General features: G+C 38.7%; 1 protein-coding gene across 5 annotated transcripts in view; it reads right to left on the reverse strand.

Moving 5' to 3' along the window:
- Positions 1 to 27,791, reverse strand: part of SRGAP2 (SLIT-ROBO Rho GTPase activating protein 2) — a 224,639-nt gene that overhangs the window by 89,710 nt on the left and 107,138 nt on the right. For all 5 annotated transcript variants that reach the window (XM_015597851.2, XM_006922833.3, XM_015597850.2 and 2 more), the window contains exon 4: positions 21,254 to 21,416. In XM_015597851.2, coding sequence (XP_015453337.1) covers positions 21,254 to 21,416 — 163 coding nt within the window. The remainder of the gene's footprint in view (positions 1 to 21,253; positions 21,417 to 27,791) is intronic.

Below are 27,791 nucleotides of genomic sequence, written 5' to 3' on the forward strand. Positions count from 1 at the left end.
AGGCCGTCCTCTCAACTTGGAGATGAAGAGTAATGCTGCAGGCTGGCCTCTCCCCATGGCATCCACACCCCCCAGCTCCTGGGGACAATTGAGCTGTGTCTCTGGCATGTGTGGAGCTGCAGGTCATGGCCATATTTAACGAGAACATTCATTCTCCACAGGCGCTACAGGGCTCCTCAAAACACCCTTTGTGTCACTGTGCCTTTCTCTCCACCCCCCTTGACACTAATTTAATCAAGATGTCCTTCTAGTTTGTAGATAGGGTGGACTCGTCAGTTCCGCATTCTTTGTGGCATTAGAGCTTCGAAGAAAAATGTGCAGGGCCGAAGCCAGCAAGTAGAGGAGATGGGGTCAGGGTCTCCGCGCCAGAGCATGTCAACCTTTTGTGTAAACCGTAGGCATAAAGAGTGCACTAGGTTTGGGATATATATTTTTATAATTTTTAATTAACCCTCAATATTTTAGAGAGGTTGAGAAATATTTTCCTAGGCAAGTACACAGATGTTCAGAAGCAAAAACAAAACAAAACAGAACAAAAAGATATGGCAAAAAGAAAAGAGAAAAAGACAGGATTTATTCATCAGCACTGTTTCTAGAATGCAGAACTAGCAAAGAGAGCTCCTTGTCACAATTATGCCTGTTCTTTCTCTCCCAGTCTCCTCTCTACACATCAATAACGTCGCAAAATCTGAAAACTTCAATTGTCTTAACCTAAGAATCAGATTTTAATTCATATTTGCCTCCCTTAGCTGCTTCTCTGACCACAGTTATTATTCAGAAAAGAATCTCAAAATTGTGGTAGGGAATTCAACTAGTAAGAAAAATAAACAAAGAAACCAAACAGAGCCTTAGGTCCCCACCCAAGTTACCTGATTTCTGCTCTGATGTTCTTTTCCTATTCTGTGCTCTCTCCCAAGATAGCCTCACTGTTCATCACCATTGCCCTGAGTTGATTTGTGGGCACCCAGCCCAAACTCTGAAGCCTGAGTCATATGGGCCAGAAGAGTCAAATCTACTCAAGGAGGCCATGAGGCAGGCCCGGGAAACTCAGACAACCTATGTGAGGAACTGATTTGGATATGTGTTGAAATTTCTCTCATCGACCACAGATTTATTTTGTCATGACCTCCTGCTTGGGACATAGAACCCATTCTCTCCATTATCTGCTTGCCAGTTTAATCAGTTCACATCATTGTGGACAGAAATATAGTCAAAGGGCTATTGTTTCATGACCCAGGAGGGGATTTTCAGAAACCTAGCGAGCAGGACTCCAGATTCTAAGAGGTTTTTCCTTCATAGCTTCTGGAAGAAAAGGAACCTTGACCTCAATTCTGTCTCCTCGTGCCCAGCTCAGGTAGGCCTGGGGTCAGGGACAACCCTAAATGCAGAGGCTAATCCCAGAGTTCTCATGTAGTTCTACAAAACCCAATCAACTTCCTAGTCATGAAAAATTAAAATGCTTTTCAGCTCCCTTGAAAAGCTATACTAAGATAGTTCACTACCCTCTAGTAAACAGATATCCCCGCCATGCTACTTCTCAGAGTGAGAACTGAGTCTTTGCCTTTCACCCCCTACCCGCTTTTTTGCTGACTTGGCATTTTCTCTCTTTTCTGGAAAAGTTAAGAAATGCTTCCCTCAAATTGTCACATCATAAGACTATGGTTTTTAGCTCTAGGTTTTATGTTAGAATACAGAGTACTCAATCTGACCCAAGAGAAAAGGATACCGACTAACCCAGCAAGTGGCAGAAATTTTGGAAAAGTACCAGAGGAAGCAGCCTCTGCGATGTGGAGAATATATCGCTTAACCATATCCTATAACTGAATAGGGAGCATATCTACATTGGAGATTAGAAAAGGCTCTGGGTCGAACAAAAGAAATTTGGTCTAAAAATTGTTCAAAAGGAGAAGCAAAACCTGTGAAACTTCATTTAATGAAAACTACAATATATTTTATAAAGTCGGCTACTCTAGTTCTTAGAAGAGTAACCCAGAGGTCATTTAGACACTTGATAATCTAGAAAAAAAAATATGATGTTTTTTCTTGGCTCAGAATATTTCCAGCATTTAAATCAACAGCACAAAATGCAAGCCCTGCTCATTCTGATTCCAAATATAGCTGGAATGTCTCTCCCATCTTCTCCATTCCTCCTCTTACTGCCTTAATTCAGGATGTCATCATCTCTTAAACGAACTATTGTAATATTTTTGTAACTGTTTTCACTTTTCTAATCTCTCTCCTACCCAACGCCTTAGCATTATCTTTCTGAAAGACAAATCTGTCCATGGTTCTCTCTTGGTAAAACCTATTACTGAACTTGTTTCAATTAAGAAGCATCTATAGAAGCTAAAAAGTAGGGGCAAAGAATGAGGAGAAATAGGATATTTACAATGTCTTGAAGAATCTCCTCCTAAGATACTTGAAGTGCAAGTGGAAAGACAGTACCTTATAGTAAAGAAATCTGGCAGACACCTACTTGAACCAAGTAATCAAAATGATCACCATGAGTAATTGGACAAATCAACAGCAAGTGCATCCTGATACAATATGCTGAGAAGAATACAATATCACTTCCATAGTATTCTCACCAAAATTGCTTATTCTGAATCTAACCTTGAAGAAATATCAGACAAACCAAAATTGAGGGAAATTGAGGAAATATTAGAGATTAAAGGAGACTAAAGAGATGGTATAAGTTTACACAATGTGTAATCCTGAACTGGACCTTGAACTAGAAATTGGACATTAGTGGGGTAACTGGTTAAATTTGATTTAGATCAGTAGATTATGTAATAGTATTACATCACTGTTAATTTTCTGATTTTGATCATTGTACTGTGGTTATGTGAGATTTTTATATTAGTGGAATCAGGGAAAAGGGTATATTGGAATTTCTGTACTGTTTTTTGTGACCTTTCTCTACATCTGGAGTTATTTCAAAATAACTTTGAAAAGTTAAAAAGAAATACATGTGGATGCTTCCCCCTTTGTTCGCTTCAGAGTATAAGCTCTTTAGTTTGGCCTCATCACTTGCGATTTCCTAAAAGGGTCTTGTGATCAGCCATCCTCCCCTATAGCACCTATAGTTCTGGAACATGTTCACTTATCTACATCCTCTTGTTTTCTGCATAAGCTCTTTCATCTCCCAGGAATCCCTATGCACCACTCCCGTAAGACTCAAAGGACTTCACAAGGCAAACTTCATCTCATGCCTCCTCTACTGGAGAACCCATTACTATACTGCATTATCATTGCTTATTTGCATTTGTTTCTCCCACTAGACACTGTGCTCTTGGGTCAGGGGCCGTGTCATGACATCTTCTCAGTATCTGGCAATGTGCCACACATGGTCAGAACTCAGTAACTATATGTCAAGTGAACATGCTGTCTACACATAGAACTATTATATCTCACATGTGTTTGGTGTCTAATGGTTTACCAAGCACTTTCCTAAAAATTCCCACACTTACAGAATTTTAGGGAGAAATCTTGGAAAGATTAGTCCAAATCCTTATTTTACAAACTAGAAAACCAAGTCCTAGACAAGTTAAAAAGTTAGGCTGCACTCAAGTCAGTGTAAAAGCTGGGGAAAGACCCTCACTCTCAGATCAGGATTCATACACTGCAAGGGCCTCTCTCCTCCAAACCAACAAATACCACAGCATGCATGGCATGCAGGCAGAAGTGTCTGAGCCTGGCGTGGTGCTTGCAGAGAGCATTTAATAAATGTTTGCTAAAACGAGCTGAATTACCAGGGAGCAGCACCCCAATTCCTTATTTCCCTCAGGTTGAATCTGAACAAGGTGTAACTAACTCTCAGGCCTGGCCTAACCAAGACACCTGACTGCATCTTCTAGTCAGGAATGAGCAGGTGGAATACACTAGTCTTCAGTGAGAAGACTTGAGTTTCTATCTTAGAGACGTCTGATCCAGAGAGAGAAAGAGCCTGGCTTTCCTCCAGAGCTGGTGAGAGGATGAGGCAGAGTCTCTACACAGCCCCGGGCTATGTGGTGACAGGCCAGAGGCAACAAGCTCCGATCACATCCTCACACCTAACCTGGAGAGGAAGCCCATCCCATGTGTCAGAAATCATCTGCTCTGATTACAACACCCTTTTCAATCTTCCTGGCCCAGGAGAGGATATGCACTGATAATTTTAATAGTGCCAGCAGGTACAATTAATTTTTATTCCTGTTCTTCATATACTGTTATGTGAAGTGGGTTGGAAGGACAAAATTCAACTCCACTGGGACTTCAGCCTCCAGCTCTGAAACAGACACACTCCTCCGAACTCAGCATGGAAAGTCTCACCCTGTGTTTCATCAGAAAGACCAATGCTATCCTACGAATGCTTGAAAGACCTGTGTGGCCTTGGGGGCCAAGGGTAATTGTTTTGTGGTTGGGTAATAGTGACTACAAAATTAAATTAAATTAAAAAGTCCAGGCAGGATTCGGTGAGTCTAATGGACATAGTAATTAAGCAAGATTTAATCAAAATGATACTGAAATATTTCATGTTGTTTTAAAGAAGAATATCTATTTTATTGGTCAAGGTGGTCTTCATTTCATATATCCCTAATGTAAAGATTTTTTATGACTTTATTAAGAATTTTTTTAACTGGACATCTTGATTTATGCAACATTTCCCTTCTAAAGCAGTTTCATCTCCTTTTTCATGGTTATCCTCACATCATTTCCAGGAGGCAAAGCAGGCAAGAAGGATGCTTTCTTATTCAGTTTACAGATGGGCACACAGAGGTCTGGGAAAGTCAAATTCTTGGGTAAAGTTCTCAAGAAGGTTAATGCTAGAGTTGGAAAGGATTTTTTTTTTAATACCCCCGTCTCGGGCTTATGCTACTATATTCCCTCTCACTATTAGCTGAAAGGATAAGACAAAGAAAAGTGCTTAAAATTTGAGTGGAGGTTCTGTTGAGGAAGCCAGTCTCCCAAGATTCCAAAACTCAAAATCTAATGACATTTGCTCAGATCCCATTCTTCCTGACCCCCTCAGAGTATCCATCATTGAGCTGTATGCTTCTCACTTAGGTTCTACGACCCATGAAAATCAAATTGCCCTTCCAGCCCTAACTCTCACAGAGCTTTCATTTTGCCATGTCTAAAACTGAACTCAAGAAGTGTGATGTTGTGTCCTGGAGACAGCATGAGATGAAAATCAGAAGACTGGGTGGGTTTGGTCCCAACTCTGCTACCACGTAACTGGGTGACCTAACGCAAATCACTTCTTGCTGGCACTCAGATTCGTCACTAATTACAGGGCTGGACTAAAATCAGTGGCTCTTTCACAAAATACTTTCCCCAAGAAATGGCGACTCCAACTTCCAACTGCTCAGGCCAAAAGGCTTGGAGTCATCTTTGACTCCATTTTTTCGCACATGCCACATTCAATTCAGCAGCAAATTCTATTGGCTCCATTTTCAAAATACATCCCAGAATCTGACTTCTTCTCATGATCGCCACCCATCGACTACTCTGTTCCAATCCACCTTCATCTCCTGCCCAAATTACAGAAGCCTCCTTAACTGGTCTTTCTTTTCTGCTCCTACCTTGCTCCTCCTTCAGTCATCTCTTAAATACAGAAGCCACAATGACCCTATTTAAACAGGAGTCAGATTCTGTTCCCCCTCCTCATGTGGCTCTCCAGGGGCCTCCAAGGCTCCTCTTCCTGGCAGCCTATGGCCAATCCCCAACCACATCTCCTTCCACACTTCTTGCTACTGTGAACAAGACCACCTTGCTGTTTCTCTACCCAGATAAGCACACCCCCATCTCATGGCCTTAGACCTGCTGTTTCCTCTGCCTGAAATATTTTCTTTGGAGAGGTAACCAGCAAAATCCTTCATTTCCATCAAGAATCACTTCAAATACCAATTTATCAATGATGCTTTTCATGATCACCCTATGTAAAACAGCAATATCCCTATCACCCCTGCTTTATTTTATCATCATCTGATATATTATATATTTACTGAGTTATTTGTATATTGTCTGTTTCTCCAACTAGAATATAAGCTCCAAGAAGGCAAGGACTTTTTCTGTTTTGTTGTCTGCTGTATTATATTGCCTACCACAATGCCTGGAACAGGAGAAACACACTGTAAACATTTGTTGAATGACTAAGTGAATTTTGATTCCTCTCTAGTATTTACCTCCTACTTCATGTCGGGTCACTCAGCACTATGTATGATTTCCTTGCTGTGCCTCTTAGTAAATCCCATTCTTTCAGTTCCCATTGCCATTATCCAAGATCTGGTTTCCATTATCCCCCTGAATCACCGAAGTAGGCTTCCAAATCATTTCTTCCACCCTAAACCACACTGTACACTGTTACCAATGCCACTATAAATCATGGTTTTTCAGTATTTCACTGCCCTGACTAAAATGGTCAATGGCTTTCTTTGACCAGCAGTAGCTAGAACTCCTTGGGCTGACATTCAAAGCCCTCTACACTCGGGCTCCAAGATCAACCCACTTCTCTCTCCCATTGCTAGCCAACAGGAAGTCTCTGCTGCTGTCAGACTGGCCTCATGAGTGGCATCTCTAATGGGGACAAAGAAGCAAGAGAAGAAATTGGCACCGAATAATATGGAAATATTCAAAAGGTATTTCCATAAGAAATGGATGGATATTAAGAATCCTTGCAGCATACAATTAAAAGAACATCAGTCCAATTCTTTCCCCTCTATTAAGCTTGCCTGACTCACCTCTCATGAATTTGTCTGTTCCTTTTCCAAACTCCTATAGGTGACTAATTATCTGTACTACTCAGTAAATTGATGTCTTGAGTTGTAACCTGCTTCCGGAGTGAGTCTATGGCCGATCTATCCAACTGAGATGTAATAAATCTAAGATCTTGAAGCATGTTTTAAGCTTGCTCTGCAACCGTTTTGTAGTGCCAGGTTGAATATCAAACAATTATAGACAATTAAATAATATTTTTTAAATTGAACTAAGAGAATTTGTACTGATACTTGTGCTCTTGGATTTAAATAAAGCGGTGGGTTTTCTTTTCTTTTTTTTTTAAAGAAAGAAGAGTCAGGCGGTGGGCTATGTAGTTTTCCTCCCTGACTACCCAAAGGCCCAGGAGGGCCACTGACTCAGAGAGCTGCAAAAAGAGAAGAGTTTTTTCTACTCTCCAACCTCAAAATGAACATCAAAGGGAAAACAAGGTCATGGGAAGAGGCAAGGCAGGAAAGGATGCAATGCTTATGTGGGCAGAAGGTTTGGATTATCTTGGCTTTGGAGAAGAGATAACAGCTAGAGACTGGATCTCCCAGTTTGCCTTCTGTATTTCTTTTCTACTCTATATGATAACACACTACTAAACAAGATTAGCTTAGAGGGGCAAAGACCTAATTTATAAACTAAACTTTATCATAGGTATGTATAGGAAAAAGACAGTATATAAGGTGCATACTCTTCTACATGAACATTACCAAAGATCTGCAGAACACTTTCTTTTCTTCCTCTTAACTTTATTGAGGAATAACTGACAAATATAATTGTATATATTTAAAGTGGACGACATGATGATTTGATACACATATATACTTGTGGAATGATTACCAAGATCAAGATTATTAACATATCCATTACCTCATATAATTAACTTTGTGTGTGTGTGGTGAGAATGCTTAAGATCTGCTCTCATCAACTTTCAAGTATACAATATTGCATTGTTAATTGTATGCTATATATATGACCTGCAAAACTTATAACTGAAAATCTAAATCCTTTGACCTGTATCATCATATTTTCTCCTCCTCCACCTCCCAGCAACCACCTTTCTATTCTCTATTTCGATGAAATTGGCTTTTTTTTTTTTTTTAAGATTCTACATATAAGTGATATCATACAGTTAATTATCTTTGTCTGGCTTATTTCACTTAGCATAATGTTCTTCAGATTCATCCATGTTGTCACAAATGGCAGGATTTCCTTCTTTTTTATGGTTGAATAATATTCCATCGTGTGTGTATATATACATATGTATATTATATACATATAATAACATATATAATGTCACATTTTCTTTATTTGTTCATCCATCCAAGGACATTAGGTTGTTTCCATATCTTGACTATGTGCATAATACTGCAATGAACATGGGGGTGCAGATATCTTTTTGGATATTGATTTCAATTCTTTCGGATATAAACTGAGGAGTGGAATTGCTGGATCATATGACAGTTCTATTTTTAATTTTTTGAGGAACTGCCATACTGTTTCCATAGTGACTTCGCCAATTTATATTCCCACTAAGAGTGTATAAGGGTTCCTTTTGCTCCACATCCTCACCAACATTAGCTATCTTTTGTCCTTTTAACAACTGCAGAGTACCTCCTCTCCAAGTTTTGCTGATTCTTACAATGTTCTAGAAAGGAAGAGTGAGGGTATAAGTAATTTTCCTCAGTAAAGATGAGGAAACTGAAACCTAGCATTGTCAAAGAACTTCACTGAGCCGGCCAGGGCACAGGTTCAGGCATAGCTCTGAGGTCTAGAGTCCCAGCTGAGCTCAGAGACAATGAGGAAGACAGAAAAGGAAGAAAAAGGGAAAGAAGAAGTGGGGGAAAACTCCTTTCTTTGCCTTATATCAAATAGAAGTAGGGTATTTTCAAATGAACGCACACGCCACCTAATTACCCTAAAAACAAATGACTTCCAAGAAGATACCATGAGATTCTGATTGCTTTAGGATGTACCAGAACATGGTCCAGTAGACAGTCAAGATGGCACAGCCCTAAGAACCATAAGAAATGTATGAGTGAGCTGTGGGACAGCCGGAAGATAGAATGTCATATAGTCATCAAAAACAATGCTTTTAAAGAAGAGGCAATGACATGGAAAAAAACGTTCACTTAAAATGTTTAAAAATTATGCAAAATTTAATATACAACAGAATCCTAATTTTCTAAAGAAAATGCACCCAGAAAAAAAGATTGGAAGGAAACATACCAAAATGTTAATACCAATTCTAAGTAATCATTTTCTTTATATTATTTTTGTTTTCCCATATCTTGAAAAAATATGTATTACTTGAAGAAAATCTAAGCTAAAGTGTTTTTAGTTTGCTTCAAAAATCAAAGAAAACATAAAAAATAAAAATAGAAGAGCATTACTTCTCAGTCCAGGCCCCGAGCCTTAACAATAACTACTTAGCTCAAGATGACAGATATAAGACTAGAAGGAGAGAGGCTCCTAGGTTCCTATGATCTCTTGAAGACAAGAATTAGTGCAGACAATTAAGATTAATTTATAACTGGAAGTTTCATGTTGAGTAAATACCGGGAAAAGCTGGCTATAGAACCAAATGATTTGAGGAGCACAGGGTAAAAAAAAGGTGGGGGAAACACACAAAAATAAAAAAACCCTAAATCACCTCAGGGCTGGGCTTAAAAGCAAAGAAAGGTGGGATCAGGGAGAAAAAGCAAGCGATCAGAAAAAGTCCAGTACCGTAAGGAAAGATGATGAGGATGGAAAAACATAAGATACTATCTTAAAAGAAGGAGAATTTAATTTTTCTCTCATTTGAAATAAAAAAGCATGCTCCAACAAGCAGGGAAGAATTCAAAGGGAAACTCTTGACAAAGATAAATAAGAGAATCAAAAGAAGCCAATCCTGTAAGAAGTGAGGCTGGAGTCGAAGATGCCTACCCTCTCTGGACAAGCTGGGCAAGAAGCAGAATCAGAACAGCACAATGGAAATTCTGTCCTGGCAGTGTATGACTAGATTTCCTGCAGAAGTACTGGCCCTTTAGCTTACCAATATAATGACTGCCATCTTTCTATGTGGGAGGCAGCAAAGCATGGTGACGTGAGGGGATGACTGAGGGGAAGCTAGCTGCCTAGGCATGAATCCCAATTTGGCTACCAACCAGCTTTATCACCTTGAATCAATTACTTAACCCCTCTGCCCATGTTCTTATCTACAAATAAAGATGATAAAGCCAGTACCTATCTTAAAGGGCTGTGATGATTAAAAAGGTTAATACATGTAAAGTACTTAAAATAGTCCCTAGGCATGGTTAGCACTCATTTAGTATTAGTTATAGTTATTATTTTTATTATTGCCGTGAATCTTATAATAAAAAATTGGTCAGCTTCCACACCATTAGTGTAGTTTCTGCAGGGAGTAATAAATTTCTACAAACTACTAGGTGTATGCACGGTGCCTGATGAGCTGTATTAATAATCCTCTCTTTTTTTCAGAGAGGCATCTTGCAGTCAAGTATAAAAGGTATAGAGATGGTTTAAAAAAAAGTAATTTGGCTAGAATTAGCATTGATGTTAAAATCATCACATGAACAACTGAATTGGCACCCAACATTTACATGATAGCACCACATGTAATACCATACAATGTACTTTTTTGTCACGTGAGAAAAAAATCTAACTTTGAAACAGAGGGTTCATACTGTCACGACCTTAATCTGGGGGGTTGATATTGGCATCACTGTTAGTGGGTTGACTAGATACTATTTCCTGATATGATACAACACAAAGCACCCAACATCATTCATTATGCATTCCAGTCAAAAATATACAATTTGAATAGATTTGGTCTTAAGAACCAACTTCTAATTTACAGGAAATACAGGATACAGGAAGAAGTTAAACAACAATGCAAGGAAGCAACTAGACAAATCTAGAAGGTGAGACAATCTGCAGGACAGCTGGCCTCATCTATTCAACAAACAAGTGTCCTGGCAAAGGAACAGTAATAGATTAAAGAAGGACATAAATCCAGTGTGCATTAGATACTGGTTTGGACAAATCAGTTCTAAAGAGCCTTTTTAGGATAAGTAGGGACATGTTTACATGGCCTGGGTTATTAGATGAGATAAAAACTTACCGAAATGGAAAGGTGGAAATCTTGACTAAAGTAACATTATAAAATAGTATGTACAATATAATCTTGTTTTTTTATTATCGTATTTTGTTTCCTGTATTTTCTAATTTTCTACAACGCACATAAACTATAAAATTTAAAAAGATTATTGAAAGAATGGAGAATAGGGAAGAAGAGAGATAGGAAAAGAGAGACATGGAGAAGGAGAGGCAGCAAAAAGGGAGGAGAAGAATAAAGGAAGCGGGAGAGGAAAAAGAATAGAGGGAGAGAGAGAAAAGCAGGTTTTGAATTCACTATCTTTAAAGCTCAGATTGTGACCAGGTTCAACAATCTGATTTGGCAGCACTGTTTTCTAAAGGTATCTCCTATAAATGCTGATACATAAGGTGGCAGGGTAATGTAGTTGAAAGAATATGAGAGTTCATATTCCAATGTCACTTCTTGGTCTTACAAAAGAGTATTTTACCAAGGTGGGTTTTAATTTTTTCAACCATACAATGGGAACAAAAATGCCTTCCAATATAATGTTCATAGCAGCATTATTCATAATAGTCTCAAACTGGAGGTTGGTAGCATGAAACTATCCAAACGCCATGAACAGTAGAATGGGTAAAACTGAAAGTCTCATGTCCCAGGACCGTTCAGCCCCAGGCAAACTGGGACCACTGGTCATCCTAGCTGCTGCCTACTATAGGGGAGATAGAATTTGGAGTTCACGGCCTGCCAAGTGGGAGGGGCTTGATAAACATGTTAGGCTATCCATGGACACACCAGAAAGGTCATGCCTTAGGTGTAGGGCATATGTTCCAGGACTAAGGGCAAAAGCAAAACAGGCCCCCTTTAACAAAGTCTAAAACCAATTCCCCACAAGCTTAAGATGATCGACCAGTAATTTAACTGCCTACCAAAATTTAACACTCTTCAGAGGAAGGAAGGTAAGTACATCTAGAGTCTTTATAATGTATTAGCTACAGTGTCTAATATGTCATGAAAATTCATAAACATATGAAAAAAAATAAATGTAATCATTGAGCAAGAGAAAAATCAATAAATAGAACCAGGACCAGAGATGATGTAGGTATTGAAAATAAAAGATAAGAATTTTAAATAATTGCCAGATGTTTTAAAAATAACAAATGAAGAGAGGTAAATTTCAGGAGCTATGTGGAAAACTGTGAAAAAGAACCAAGGAGAAATGATAAAACTAAAAAGTACAATATCCGAAATAAAAAATGCATTGGACAGTATTAACAGCAGATTGATGCAACAAAAGAAAAGACGGGTAAACTTTAGAAATCATTTAAACTGAAGCACACGGAGGAAAAAAAAAAAAAAAGCTTGACTCAATGACCTGTGGGACTGTATCAAGCAGTCCAACAAATGTGCAAATTTGAGTAAGAGCAAGAAAAAATATTTGCCAAAAATTTTCCCAAATTGAATAAAAACTACTAACTACAGATCCAGGACATTTAGATACTGTACTTATCCAAGCCAGATAAATACAATGAAAACTACACTTAAACTCAAAGTCAAACTGCTAAAAACTAAAGATAAAGAAAAATATTAAAAGCAGCCAAGCAAAACCCCCAAAACATTACATCCAGGGGAACAAACAGTAAAAATCATAGCTGACTTCTCAACAGAAATAATAGAGGCCAGGAAACAAAAGAATGGCATATTTAAATTACTGAAAGTACATTATATGATTCCATTTAAATAAAAATAAAGAAAATGGGCAAATATTTCTATTGCATAAGAAATCAGGATAGTGGCTACCTTTCAGGGGATAATGAATGGAAGGGAGCAAAGGTGGAGGGACTCGTAAAATACTGGTAACACTCTTTTTTTTTTAACACTTTTCTTTATCTGGGGGCTAGCTACATAACTGTTTTCAGTTTGTAAAAATTCACTGAGCTGTGCAACTTTACAATGTGTACTTTCTCTAAGTATTTTATACTTCCATAAAAAGGAAAAATAACTTGCAAAATATATGAAGGATTAGAGAAAATACATTTAGGGCCTACTACAGTGTGTAATATTTATAATAAGCATTTTACAAAAGCTTGTTATTATTATCATCATCATCCTATAGCAAGTTTTAGGAGAGCTAAGTAGATGAAGGGTGGACTGAAAAAGCCCTAAACTCCCTGGGGACTTCACTCCTCAGTTTGATTTTAAGCTCTTTTTGGCGCCTAGCATAGTATTCACTTAAATACTTGTTGACTGCATGCTTTTCTAGTTTAGGGCTGTATTCAAACACAAGGTTGCATTTGGACACTTTTGTTTTCTGTCCGCTACACCTCTCTTTCTCATACTCCATATTTTTAAATTGCTGTTCTTCAGGTTCTCTTAATCATCCCTTGATGTATAAAGATCGAATTACATCTTTAAATGTTCTAAACATAGCACCTTGGGGTCTTTCAGAAAAGGCAGATAGATACCTGAGAACTAAAACACCAAAAAGGCAAACATATACACTAACCCAAGAAAAGACTGCAGGCATCTTTGATGCACACGTTCCCTCTGAGCTGAATCTTCTTAAAGTCCAAAAAAAGCCTAGACCACCCAGAGAGAAGCCCCAAGGAAGAGGATACAGATGAGACTGACCTAGTGTCACAGAAACCAAAGCTAAAATGCCATGAACAGCACTAACTGTGAAGCTCCCTTCAGTGTTGGCTTTGGCAGCAAACCTGACGTCCCTTATCAGCAGAGATACCTTTGAAGCAGCTGGCGGCCTTTCATCCCCTATTCAAATAAGCTCAGCTTCACATCCTACTTTTTTTATTTTTCCAAGGAGATTTCTTCATCAGATATGAGAGAATAAAGCTCAATTAATCAGGACAGATTTTTGCTACCAACAAGGTAAAATGGGCAACTGGAACAACTGTGTGTAAAGCACTGCACAACACTGTTGGCGACCGTGTTATAACGTGGAGGATATTCAATCAATAACAGATACCGAGTTCCGTAGGGGAGAAGGAATAGGGTGACTAAAAATCACTCAGCTACTCCTTCTCCCAAAGACATCTCCAAGTTAAACCTTTTCTCAAGAGGGTAGAACACCATCACTGGAAATCTATTCTTTCTCCATTCATTCAATCTGTAGTACCTACCAGGGACATTCAACTATACCGGCACTGTGAGTCATTTCTTCTCCTTTTCTTATTTATGACAATAACACCACAGAACATATCTCCTTGCAGAATCATCCTCTCTCCTCACATGTGCCAAACAGCTGGACTCATAGACTCCATAGGAAATCCCAACCCAATCCAAAGGGGATAAATAGGTAGGTAGATAACGCATACTGCTTTGACTTTCAAATCTCCTTTATCCTCGTTCACTCCCAGACCCACTTTCGAGGTGCCAAAGGAAATCTGACTGGTCATGGCAATTCTCTTGTGACTGATCTACGAGTGGTAAAAGGACATGCTTAACATCTGAGCACCTGGGAGAAAAATATTAGTTGAGCCTCTTACATTTCTTCTTCAGCACCTTTCTTGCATCCCCCACTTCCTGCAGTGACTTATTTATCTAAAGCCAGAATCACTCTTTGTCACCCTCCAAGAACAAAGTAGGGAAACCACAATGGCTTGCTCAGACAAACTGGCCTAGATGCCCGAATGTTGTCTTTTGCAGGGGCAAACACGGCTCATATACAGACAGACAGGATCTTATGGCTTTGGATGTCCTCTGTGCTCTCAGGGTTTCCAAGACGGAAACCACAGTATCTACAGCAGTAGTTCTGAACCCTGGCTATGTGCAAGAATCACCCAGGCCCTATCCCAGACAGTCTGATTTAATTGCCCTGGGGTTGGGCCTTGGTATCATATTTTTATATTACCTTTTAAATCAACTTGATTGAGGCATAATAAAATACAATAAAATGTACACCTTTTAAACGTACAGTACAAGTTTCGACATGCTCATGTAACTACCACCATAATTAAGACTACATTTCCATAACTCTGAGTTCTCTTGTGTCCCTTTGCAGTCAATCCCTCACCCCACCCTAGTTCCAAAGCAATCTGATTCACTTTCTATCACTCACTATAGAGTATCTTTTCTAAAATTTCATGTAAATGAACTCATACAGAATGTGCTCACTGTATCTGGCTTCTTTTTATCAGCATAATGTTTTTTGAGATTCATTTACATTATTGTATCTATCAGCATTTTGTTTCCTTTCATTGCTGAGTACTATTCATATATGGATATACCGCAATATGTGTTTCCACCTGTTGATGGATATTTGACTTGTTTCCAGTTATGGCTATTATGAATAAAATATTAGTTTCCTATGGCAGCTAAAACAAATTACTGCAAACTTGGCTGCTTCAAACAACACGTTTCTTCTCTCATAGTTCTGGAGGTCAGAAGTCCAAAACCAATTTCACTAGGCCGAAACTAAGGTGTCAGGAGAGTCTTGGGGAGAATTTGTTTCCTGGCCTTTTCCAGCATCTACTGCTGCATTCCTTGGCTGATAGCCTCTTCTCCATCTTCAGAGTCAGTGACCTAGCATCTTCTCTCTCACCGCTTCTATCACATGGCCTTCATCTCTTTAGTCTTTAATTTCCTGTACTTCCTTCTTATAAGCACATGAGTGATTGCATTTAGGGTCCACTTGGATAATCAAGCATGACATTGCCATGACAACATCCTCAAATTCATCATACAAGCAAAGTCTTATATGGATAAGGTAACGTTTACAGGTTCCAGGGATTAGGGCATGGACATCTTTGGGGAGGGGAGACCACTATTCGGCCTACAACAAAAACTATTATGAATAGTCAAGTATTTGTATAGATACATGCTTTTTATTTCTCTTGGGTAAATATTTAGACATGAAATTTCTGAGTCAAATGATAAGTACACACTTAACTTCATAAAAAACTGCCAAACTATTTTCTAAAGTGGTTGTACCACTTTACATTCTCACCAACAACATATGAGAATTCCATCCATCCTCACAGGATTGTCAGTCTTTTTCATTTTAACCATTCTAGGGATATGCTACATATCTAGCTAGGCTACATAGCTTATCTCCTAATAGTTGCAATATGCATTTCTCTGATAATTAATGATATTAAGCATCTTTTCATGTGCTTACTTGCCATTTACATATCTTCTTTAGTGAAGTGTCTATTAAAATCCTGCCTATTTTTAAAAATGTGAGTAATCTGTCTTCTTATTATTGAGTAATATGCATTGCAAATATATTCTCTCAGTCTGTGGCTTGTCTTTCATTTTCTTAACAGTGTCTTTCCAAGAGCAAAAGTCCAGGAATTGATGAAGTGTAATTTATCTTTTTTTTCTTTTATAGCCCATGCTTTTTATATCCTAAGAAATCTTTGACTATTCAAAGTCACAGAGATTTCTTAAAAATCTCCAAGTGACTCTCAGTCAAGGCAAAGTTGAAAACTACTGGTCTATCAGGAATCTGACCTAGCTTTCTCAATGTAACTTGACTTTGTGCCACAGAACCTAAGGGTAAAAAAGGTAAAACAGGAGTACAGTTAACTGGAATACTGTAAAAAGAAGGATGCAGTTCAGAGTCTTAGGACTGTCTGAATTGACTGGCTTCCAAGCCTAAATGTGAGCAAACTGTTAAGGGCTAGAAACAGTGAGTTAAAAAGCAAAGTCAGAGGTACTGTAAGTGTGTTCCAGATAAAGTGAAGGGAAGAAGAGAGAACAAAATTGTCCTCTCCCCTCTGGGAAAAAGCACACCCAAGTTTATTTCAGTTTAAGCTGAGAAAGTGGGAAAAATTATTCCTATTCTTGGTGGGATTCTTTAGAATGTGCCTCTCACAGAGACGACATTGGAGTCAGACTTGGCAGTGTTTGGCCACCGTTTTTGAAGCCACTGCATTAACAAATGAAGGTGGCAGCAATAATATTTGCCCAAACCTTGGTTCCAACAGGGGTTAGACAGACTGAGCTTTCATTACATGAAAGGAGATGTCAGGAGCACCAAATGGGCTTAATTTCCCTTGGAATCCTAGACAAAGTGGATCTGTTTCTAAGCTGTGGACAGGAGGCTACTCTCTCCAGATGTTATATTTAGCTAAAGGAATCCAACATGGCTTCATGCAAATGTAGAATATGTCCCAACAGACATAACCACAAACCAGAGGGCCAGTGGGGAGCATCCCTTAAGGGGCTTCAGTAGCATAGAGGGGCCAATTGTGCAGTCACCCTGACATCCCCAAATTAGCTTACTTAGTTGTAAGCCAGATTTTCGGTCACTTCTTGCATTTAATGAGTCTTTGTTTTCTTCTTACTAGAGATTCTGCCCCCAGGGAGAAAAACACACTGCTCTATTTCCTTCCCAACTTCCAGCTGCTAGCCCAGACCACAGGTAGAAGAAACAACTCAGTGTTATGTTTAGCACCTCCATACCCTTGAAGGTTTGTGTACAAGAGAAGAGGTTAGGTTAATTCTGTAACTAAGGATTCAACATAAAAGAGTAAGAAAATCAAAGTATACCATACCTAGAGAGTCTTACCAGAATATGTAGATAGAAACCTTGGGTTCTATAGCCAGATGACTGGATGACTTGATTTAAATACTAGCTTCACCTCTTTTTTGCTTAATCTAAGCCTCAGTTTCTTCCTTCATAAAATAGGGAAAACCATACTGACCTTATAGAATTACTGTAAAGATTAAACAACATAACGCATATAAAGTGTTTAACACTGTACCTGGCCCATAAGGGTTCAAAAAAAGTTGATTTTGATTATCACAACCTGTGCCAATGAATTAAGTTTTATAGATTAAAAGGAAGAAGAGTAAAAGGAGGAGGAGCAGGAGGAGGAAGAGGAAAGAAGAGGAAGAGAAAGAAGAAGAAGATAAAGACGACAATGGCAACCCATGATTTTTGCCAATGGCTAATAGATTCAAATTTGTGTAAAGCTCAGGTGAATTTTCACAGGTATCCATAGCTGAACCAAAAATAAAGGTATTCTTTTTGAAGCTTGTGTCTCCAAATAAAAGAGAGTTTTCCTTTTGCTACTGGAACTGAATTTACAGGTAATAAAAGGTTTATCTGTTTTACGCATTTGGATTTGTTTCGCATCTCTTGGTTGCAAGATAAGAGAATCTGAAACAATGCTTCATTCCTCAAGAAATCTAGTCATCAATAGCTTAAGCTAGCCCCCTCTCCATACTTATCCCCATTTTTGTTTGTCCTTATCTGAGAGACTGCAATTTACCTATCACAATTTAACAAAGGTCACCAACAACCCGATGAAAGCCCCTCAGTACAGGATACCCTCATCATAATGGAATTACAGTGTATTAGATTTCATCTTATTATTATTTCAAGGGGAGAGATCTGGGGAGATTTCTCACTCTGCCATGCTTCTGACATCACTCCCCTCAGTATATTAGATTTCAAAGGCAGCATGGAGATCATATAGCCAAGCTTTTTTTTTTTTTTTTTTTTTTAATCTTTAAGGAACTGAGGCACTAAAAGGAGAAGTAATCATACAAGATATCCTTAGAGTTACTAGCAGAACTGAGCCCAAGAGAAATGGGCACTTGGAAAAGGTCTCTGTTCTGAGAGCACAAGCCCAGCCCTGGAAACTTCACAAAGCTGAGAGGGTGGCCAGGTACATTCTTTAGTTCTCTTATCTGATTACTGTATCTTAACCAATGGGATTCTAATTCTTCATGGGCAACACACTTAACCAGTGGGATTCTAATTCTTCCTGTGCAACACACTCTAATTACTCTCAACAAAGACTGAAAAATTGAGGTATAAAGAGAATGCTTCTTTGCCTATTACTAGAAAGCAGAGAGGCTCACGCTAGCCAAAAGAGAATTAATCTACACTTAAGGTCTGCCAAGCCAGCTTCTACCTTAGAGTTCTCTGCCTACATTGGACCCCGAGGGAGAGAGAAAAGAGATTATTCACCCTGTGGGATGGTAAACATTGGCTATTCAACAATCCTATGTGTATCTCTAATCGACTAGAATTTAATGGATAAAAATTTGTAAAGATCAAGAGAAAACCCTCTGATATGCAACTATATACAACAATATGACTAAATCTCACAAACGCAATGTTGAATGAGAAAAATCAGACACTAAAGCATACACACTGCATGATTCTATTTATATAAAGTATGAAATCAAGCAAAACTAATCTCTGCTGTTAAAAGTCAGGACAATTGTTACCCATGGGGGTTGGGACTCCACCCAATACCCCAATGACTAGGAGGGAACATGGAAGGGTTTCTGGGTTACTAAAATATTCTGTTTCTTGATCTGGGAGCTGGTTACCAGGTGTGGTCAGTTTGTAAAAATGCATTTAGCTGTATGCCTATGTTATACGTACTTTTCTTCAATGAAATGTAATATATAAACAGTCCTGTGAGTAATTAGGATTCTTTCTAATAACCTCAGCATAAAAATGCATGGTTTAAGGAGGTCAATCCTGAGACCATGCCTAGGAACATCATTCATGGGTGGATTTTTCTTCTGGAGGGCAAAAGCACAGTTTGTACACATGTCATGCAGTTAGGCCTTCAGCGAAATGTGAATGGCACTTGAGGAACCAGGAACACTCACAGCTTTGATAACTAGCTGCCTTCAGCATAAGTATCTCTGAGATCTGGAGGGGCTATAAGACTCTCAGCTTGGTTCTCCCCTAAACTTCTAAAGCTTAGTGAAAAGAGAGTTGAGAGATCGAGTGACGTATAGATAGCCGAACATCACTCACAAATTTTTTTCTCAGATGCATAGAGAAAATGGAGGAGGAGACTATTAGTCAACCCCTTTCCTTCTCGAGATAGTCTAAGTAACTGTCAAGGTCAAGAGAAGAGCTGAAGTGGTATCTGATTACTACCAAGGTTCCACCTAAATAGGTTTTAATTTATTTTAATAGAAATTGTATATATTTAAGGTATACAACATGATTTTATATATACACACACAGTGAAATGATTTCTATAGTCAAGCTTGTTATCTCCTCACATAGCTAGCACCTAAAATATACTCTCTTATTTCCAGTATTAAATACATATTATTAACCATAGTCATTAGTTTTGGTCACATACATACGTCACCAAGTATTATAGCTAGATAAGAGAGCTAAAGCAGATGCTGGAAACCATGAGGAGATGGTGAAAAGTATCCTCGCCCCTAAATGAAATATGGCCCCAACCACAGCACAGCCAGGCCACTAAAAATAGCCAGTGAGCTCTGGAAGGAGTTATCTTTCTCTTCCTTCTTTTCATTGTCAGATGGTTATACCCTTAATAACCTGCCTCTAAGATACAGGAAAAGCCCATTCACAGATGCAATTATGGTGATGGAAGATTCTAAATCATTTATTTTTTCATGCTGGCATAAACAGAATAAATTGAGTTCTAATTCCAGACCTACTGAGATCGGGGAAACTTTTAATGTTAACAACTGGAAAACTGACCAAGAGCTATGGCTATTACTGACCACAGTTCTGTTTACTAAAGTCCTTTCTCTCCCAGCCTCGAATTTTAACACTGGATTTTGTCACCTGGAAACCAATTCCGTATATATGAAACCAATGAAATAGCCCTATATATCCTCTTTATACCTATAACTTGTAGGAAGATTATTTGCCTTCTGAAAGTCTTCTGAGGGTCTCAGAGCTTCAGGTTAGACATGATATGTCGTGTAAAATGGCTGGGGCTTTTGCCACCATTTACCAAAATTCAGGAATAAATGACTCTGTTGAGAGCTCAGGTTGAGAGAGCTTAGAAAAGAGGTTCCTGGGTTACCAGGAATCTAGTTTCACTATTGACATGTAAGGTGAATTTGGCATAAATTTCTTAAGATTATCACAATTAGTTTTGAGTTTTTCCTTGGTCAAATTTTTCAACTTACACCCAAGGAATTGTGACAGCTGAGTTTCAGAAAGCATTCAGGGATCCAAAGACAAAGATATGCCATGATAAGAATAACTAAATTCATGAGTTCTCCTTGGCCAAGATGAGAACTTGGAAAGAGAACTAAACCAAAAATGTAAACATATATGAATTTGCTAAATGAACTTGAAAGAAAAAAATATGTAATGACAATGAAGGTCTCCAAATCTTTACAGCTTCACAAATCATTTATGGAAATTGACCAAACATAGCTGTTATTAATACATGCAGATTATGAACTATGCTGTCAGTCTTAGGGTTGTACCTTGCAAATGGTTACTTTCCCAGACATACTATTAATTCAGCTCAGAAAGGAAGAAAAGAATGCCAATTCAATATTTTTTTCTCCATGAGTACATGGTAGGGAAGGATCAATGGCAAGCCTTTTAAGTGTGCCAGTAAGATATTCTTTCTCTTATTTACAAAATTGTGTCATTGCTCCATCCAAGTATCTATATGACTAGAAATAGCTATGTACCTTTTTAAAGAGTCTTCCTGAGTCCTCGCTGACTTGAACAAATCGAGGAATGATATTATTCAGGTAGATGTCACTCAGGGTGGTATGGTCCCTGCTCTCCCGCTTCACCTGGTTTAAGAGGAGATTCCAGCAGTTGACTGGAGACAGAACATTCTGATCCTTCCTGCAGAGAAACAGCAAGGAAAAAAAAAAGTCATTGTTGGTAAGCAGCCAGGGCCAATATCCACGACTACAGTCAATGTCACAAAATCGCAGTGATCAACGCCAAACCAGAAATAAAGATATCTTTCTTGAAGCCTGCACCTCTAGTTTTTTCTTTTTCTAAAATCTCAGTGGAGAAAATAAGAGTAATGAGAAAGAGAGGGAGAGGAAAGGGAGACGAAAGAGGAGAAGGAAGAGGAGAAACAGGATTATCTGTTGAGCATCCACTATGTTCTCGGAACTCGGTGAATCCTTTACACGTATTATCTCATCTAAGCATCATCACTTCATTGTAAGAAAAGAACAACCATTATCCCCATTTTAATGATTAGAAAACTTGCCCACGGCTAGTAAGAAAGAGTCACAGAGATAGTAAGACAAGGACTAGAAGCACAGCTCTGCATTGTCTGACTAGAAAAATGTCTAAAGTCAATTCTCTTAGCTGCTAAGTCATTTGGTTTGTATCTAGGGTTAAAGGCAAAAGCTGGAGATTTTCTCCAGATACAAAATCACCAGAGCACTACATATTAAATCCCACACATTTATCTTTTGTAAGATTCCATGAAGACAACTTTGAAGGCATCTGCCATGAAAAAGTCACTAAAAAGTCTCAGTCCCACAGAACACATCTAAGCAGGCTTTGGTTTCATTGATCGAGTTATTAGCTCATGTCCCATACAACCTAGAGCACAAACCATACCTGAACACATGCATTCCTAAAATGTCTCTAGCCTGAGTGGAGCAGTAAAGTGCCCAACCTAGATGCTCATTTCTAATGAAAATATTGTGATCCGAAAGAGTTACCAGTTATCTACTCAATTCACAGCACTAATTTAAGCAACAGAAAGTTCTGCATCTGCAAGCTGGATCTCTTTAATGAGGGAAACAGAAGTAGGGGTTGCTTGTGGTACTATGTATCAAGGACTTACTATGCACTTGGCACATGGCTAGGCCCTATACTCCTGTTGTTTAACTTGAACCCTACAGCGACCTGGTGAAGTGGGTATTATTAACCACATTCAGCAGAAGAGGAAAGTTGGACTGAGAAAGGTTAAATATCTTGTTCAAGGTCACTTCGCTAAGAAGTAGCAATGGGGGAATTCAAAACCAAGCCTTGTAATTATAAAGAGAATGCTCTTAATCACTACAAAGAATCACAACCTGTTCATTCCCCTTGCCCCTTTTCCCCTCCCCCAATAAGACTCTTAATGCAAAGAAAGTGGCTTGAGAATGGCTTGGTTCTTGAGTCAGCACTGCCTCCATTCAGAGCGGGAGGCTGCCAGAAACTTGTGATTTGTAGAGCATGGAATTCAACTTACAAGGGCCTTTCCAATTCTGCAAATAATTAACAAAACAATCACAACACACTTTACTCCAACTTTAGAACACACCAGACCATTAAATCAAATATCTGTCTAACTGGCACCAAGAAGTTGCTTCAAACCAATGAATATTAGCATCCAAATTAAAACTGTCCTATATCTGGCCCCCATCCCCACCCTCGCCTCAGGCATCACATGTCTGTGGTCAAATCCCTAACATTTAGGAGCCAACCACTGCTGTAAACATTATGTCCACTTACCCTTCTAGGGAAATTAAAAGATTTCTATGGAAATACAAAATATAGACCAACTGAGAATCAGAGATACATGTAATTGATCTACTCCTTTCAAAATGTTTAGCAACTGAAAAAAATAAAGATGAATAGAAAATAATCCTAAATTCAAAATAGAGATTTGAGCACACGCATTCAGTGACATTTGATATTCCCATTTCAAGAAAACTTTCAAATTGATTCCAAATCAGTTTCAGTTACAAAATTCTGAATAATCTAATTTACATTTTTATTGCGTAGCAAGATATCCATGGCAAGATAACCTTGTCCTCAAGAATCATGGAATATATCAGGCAATTATACTTACTTTTAAAAGGGCAGATCTTATAAGACCTTAACGTTACAACTGGTTTTCATCTGCTTCTGAAAGGTAAACATGAATTGGTGGTCTCTACTGATACTTTTCCTATAGTGCTTTACACACATAAAAATGATACTATAATTCAATTTCACAAATGTATAGACATTTGTATCTTAAATGAACAAAGTACAGTATTAGGGGTTCTAGAGGTTTTGAAAGTGCTGAGGTCACAGTGCAGTGTGGGAGACAAAGAAAAACCTATAATACAACAGCATGTTAGAGGTACAAAGGCCCAGCTAGCTCACACACATGTCCCCACAGACCACAAGTGGAGGCGGGACAGGCAAAACTAAGCTCACACCACAGAAAGGGATGCAGAGCCTAAACTCCAAGGGGATCCTTAGAAGAAAAGATAAGTAAGCAAAGATAAGTTAATGAAAAGGAGGAGTAGAAATGGAAATATTTTAAAATAAAATAGCTTATCTACTTAACAGCAATATATTTGTATTTATTAATAACTTCTAAGGTGTTACAAGTGCTTTTCCACATGTGTTTATCTCCATCCTCACAGCATGTAGAGGGACAGCATGTACTGGTTTCGGTGAGCAGGAGCTTTTAAAGTATGTTCTGAGAAACTCTGGAAATTACAGAGAATCACATTTCAATTTCAAATAACTAGAACACATCCATTCAAATGTGCGACCTCTATTTATTGTGCATGGGACCCAGGACCCAGTTTCCCTGCAGTAGACACCATCACAATGTCTCGTAGGTCACCAGGTGAACTTCATTATACACAAGCTTTGGAAGAAAGAATCAATGTATGTGTGAAAAAAGGAGCAGAATTAAGATGTACAGATTGCCAGTTATAAAAACAGTCACAGGGATGTAAAGTACAACATAAAGAATACAGTCAATAATATTGTAATAACTATGTATGGTATCAAATGGATACTAGACTTATCAGAGTGATCACTTCCTAAGTTATCTGAATGTCTAATCACTATGTTGTGCACCTGAAACTAATATATTGTATGCCAACCATAAATGAAAAAAAAAAAAAAGAATCAATGTATGTATATGAACTGCTGAAAAATGTGCTATGGGTTAGAATGAATGTTGCTCTGCACAGTTTTAGCTTTTAATTCCAGCCTGTGTGCCTCTTCGGGTAAAGCTGTTCAGGTGAGCACATGACTTGACACACAGTGGCCGAGTTTAATTACATGCCACAGAAGGCTCAGGGATCTACTATCTATGCTACGTTCTTGGTAGATCATGGTTGGGTAGTGAGAATATACAATATCATTCCATCTCATCATCAACTGTTTTACTGTTTATTACACATTTTCGGGCTCATCCAATTAATATTTTTGAAGGGGAATGGGAATGAATGGCTGCTAGATAATGCTAATAAGTCAACTTTAAAAGAAAAATATCCTTTTTTTTAAGTGTCTAAATCAATTTAAAACTATTTCAAGATTACAATAACTCATCTGTGTGAATCAGTAGTTTCTTGATATTGGGCAACCCAAACCAGAACCAGAAATAACTTTGCTACTGAAACTGACATAAAACTGCAACTCTGATTCATAATCCTAAATTCAATATTTTGGGTTCATAAACATAGTCTCACTGTTTTCACTGATTGACTATGTAATAAGTACTCTTTTTATTAATTTTCACATTAGAAGATTTCCACTAGTAAAATACTGCTTTGAACTGTTGTATATATGGGGATTTTATGCAAGACTTATTTTTAAAAAGGAGTCTATGGCTTTAAGAAAAATAGTATTAGACTCCACTGTGTTTCTTCTAAGGGTTCTCACTCTCTTGTACTATTACTGCCATTTTTCATATAATATTTTTGGTTCTTTAATGTTTGTATGCTTTCTCAGACATATTACTCCTTTCAACTGAGGTGTTTTAATTAATTCATTTATTTATTTTGGGAAAGTGGTGGGGCAGGAGAGGTGAAAGGCATGCAGTAAAAGGGGAACATAAATATACTGTAGAGACAATTTCCCCAGCCAACACGAACAAAGATGAAGCATACTTCAGACTGGAAAATAAGCGCGTCAACGAGACGTGATTTCATGGGGAGCATATTAAGGTTCTGCTACAGCGGTTTCCTGCTGTAGCAGCTTTTCAGCCTGTTTTATTTGGGGCCGCTGGAGCCAGGGGAACTTCGTTTGGTTAGAAGATTGAAATTTGCCTTTATATCTTTTCCATCTATCATTTGTTTGTACAGTTTCTTTACTTTCCCCACCCCTGGAGTCTTAGGTTGTGTAATACTTGGGCATTTAAAGAAAAAGGTCTGCATCCCTTAGGGATGTGCCGAACAGCTGCAAACCTCCTCAAACATTAATCCCTAAAAAGCAGACAAAATATCCAGAAGTGTTTTTCTTACTTAAAAATTTTTTCAGAGGAAGATCAAAAAACCTCATACTGTACTTGAGAAGGAATGATTCTAGAGTCCAAAAAAAGAAGGCCCAGAAAGTCCCAACCGGCTATGCATCCACAGAAGACGTTATCATTATAAATGCACTGAAGAAATAAACCTACACAGCTCAAGCATTAGCTTCACATACATTAGCCCAGTTTTTCTCTCCAACTTAAGACTATTTATGGATGTTCAACAAACTTAGCAATAGATGCTTAAAGGGATTCCTCTAAAATATCTAGGGTGAAGACCTCCAGAAAGATCCAAGTTGCCTTTATATTACACTTCCTTTTCTTCCATATCCCCTCTGTCTGGTTTAAGCTGTCTCACCTGTAAAGTGGACACATGCCCTGTCGGTGTACATCTAGCTCCCTAAAGATATTCAAAGCATGATTGTTAAATCCTGGAAGCTCTCCTGGCCTAAGGTGTCATTTAATTAATAACTGCTATGTTCATAGCCTGCAGATGGGACGCGTGACACAAGCTTGGCATTACCGAGTGGCCTGGGCTTCTACACTGCACTGCTGAGGAATGTGTCCTTTTGGACCAACAGTCTCCGACTTGCCTGCCACACGGGACTGTAGCGTGGCTCAAATGAGATGCTGGATGCAAAAGAATTACATCAACAGTAAAGCGCTATACAAATGTGAAGAAATATTATTATTTTTATTTCCAAACAAACTAGGATTCAGCTTTCATCAACTTCCAGCAAGCTCCTCACCAGGCCCTGGTCCAAGGCCAAGAGCACAGCATGCTGAAAATGCACAGCCCTCAGCAAATAATGGTCGGGATAAGACAGCAGCAACAGGCAATTAACCAGGCAGCTGTAGTCTCCGGAAAGGGGAAGACGTGAGGGAGTTACCAACGGGAGAGCAGAATTTAATCTTCCACTGTCCTTCCCCTGAGGGGCAAGGTGGAACGTGCAGTCCTGCATTCCACATGGGGAGCTGTGTGCTGAGGTAGACAGGAAGGCAGAGGGAGCCCAGATAGCTAGACCCGAGGTACTTCGGCAACTTCTGTCGCGCCCCTTTTCTCAGAATTCCTATCCAATCTGCCAGTCTGTATATAGACATGACAAATATCAATACATCTAAGAAGACTATCATTTTCTCACGTTTCAAAACAGACATATATGTGATGATATACAAAACCCAAAATAAGCTAACGACACCAATCAATATGTGTTATCGAGCATCCAATTATAAGGAGGATTTAAAAAGGTACATGCATAATAAAAGGGATCATTTAGTGATGGTTGGACAGGGAACTAGTGACAGGTGAAGGCTAGGTTTTTAAACTTAAATTCCCACTTGGCGCCTTGATTAAAATAAAATGAACTAAGGCAGCCAAAGAGATTATTTTATTCAGATGAGTGTTATTAGCCTTTCTGGCTTATTTTCTCTATTATGCATTTCGCTGATGCTGACAGAAGCAGACGGGCTGGATGAAGAGGCAAAGCTGCAGCGGATTTATGATTTGACAGTGCCATGCATAAAATCAGACCCTTGCTGACCCAGATAAGCCAGAGGATGGATTGGATTTGCTGGGGAAGGTGTTAAAAGGGGGAAAAAATTACCAAGGTGGAAACTGACTTGAAAAAGATTCTGCCTGAAATGGAGGCTGCTGGTTGTGTGACCCAGTAGTACAGTGGCAGCCTGGAGGCATCTTTCAAAGACAGTCGGGCGGGTGGGCAGGGAGGGGGTAAACACCCTTTTCTGGGCTTATCACAGCTCAGGCTGCTTCTCTGCCAGCAATGAGATCAGAGTCTGAGGAGCATTCTGAGACAGAAAGAGAAAAAGGCTGAAGGCAAAAATGTGTATTCTGTGTATGAAGAAATGAACTTTCAAGTTTTTAGGGACAAGTTAATACCACAAATTGTCTTCAGTAGTCTGGAGAGATGATTAGAAAGGATTCAAGCAGTGGTGTACCCACCTTACTCAAAATAGTCTAAGTTGTCCCCTATAATCAGGTTTGGGGAAAG

The sequence above is a fragment of the Pteropus alecto genome, unplaced genomic scaffold (genome assembly GCF_000325575.1).
Source record: "Pteropus alecto unplaced genomic scaffold, ASM32557v1 scaffold359, whole genome shotgun sequence".
NCBI lineage: Eukaryota > Metazoa > Chordata > Mammalia > Chiroptera > Pteropodidae > Pteropus > Pteropus alecto.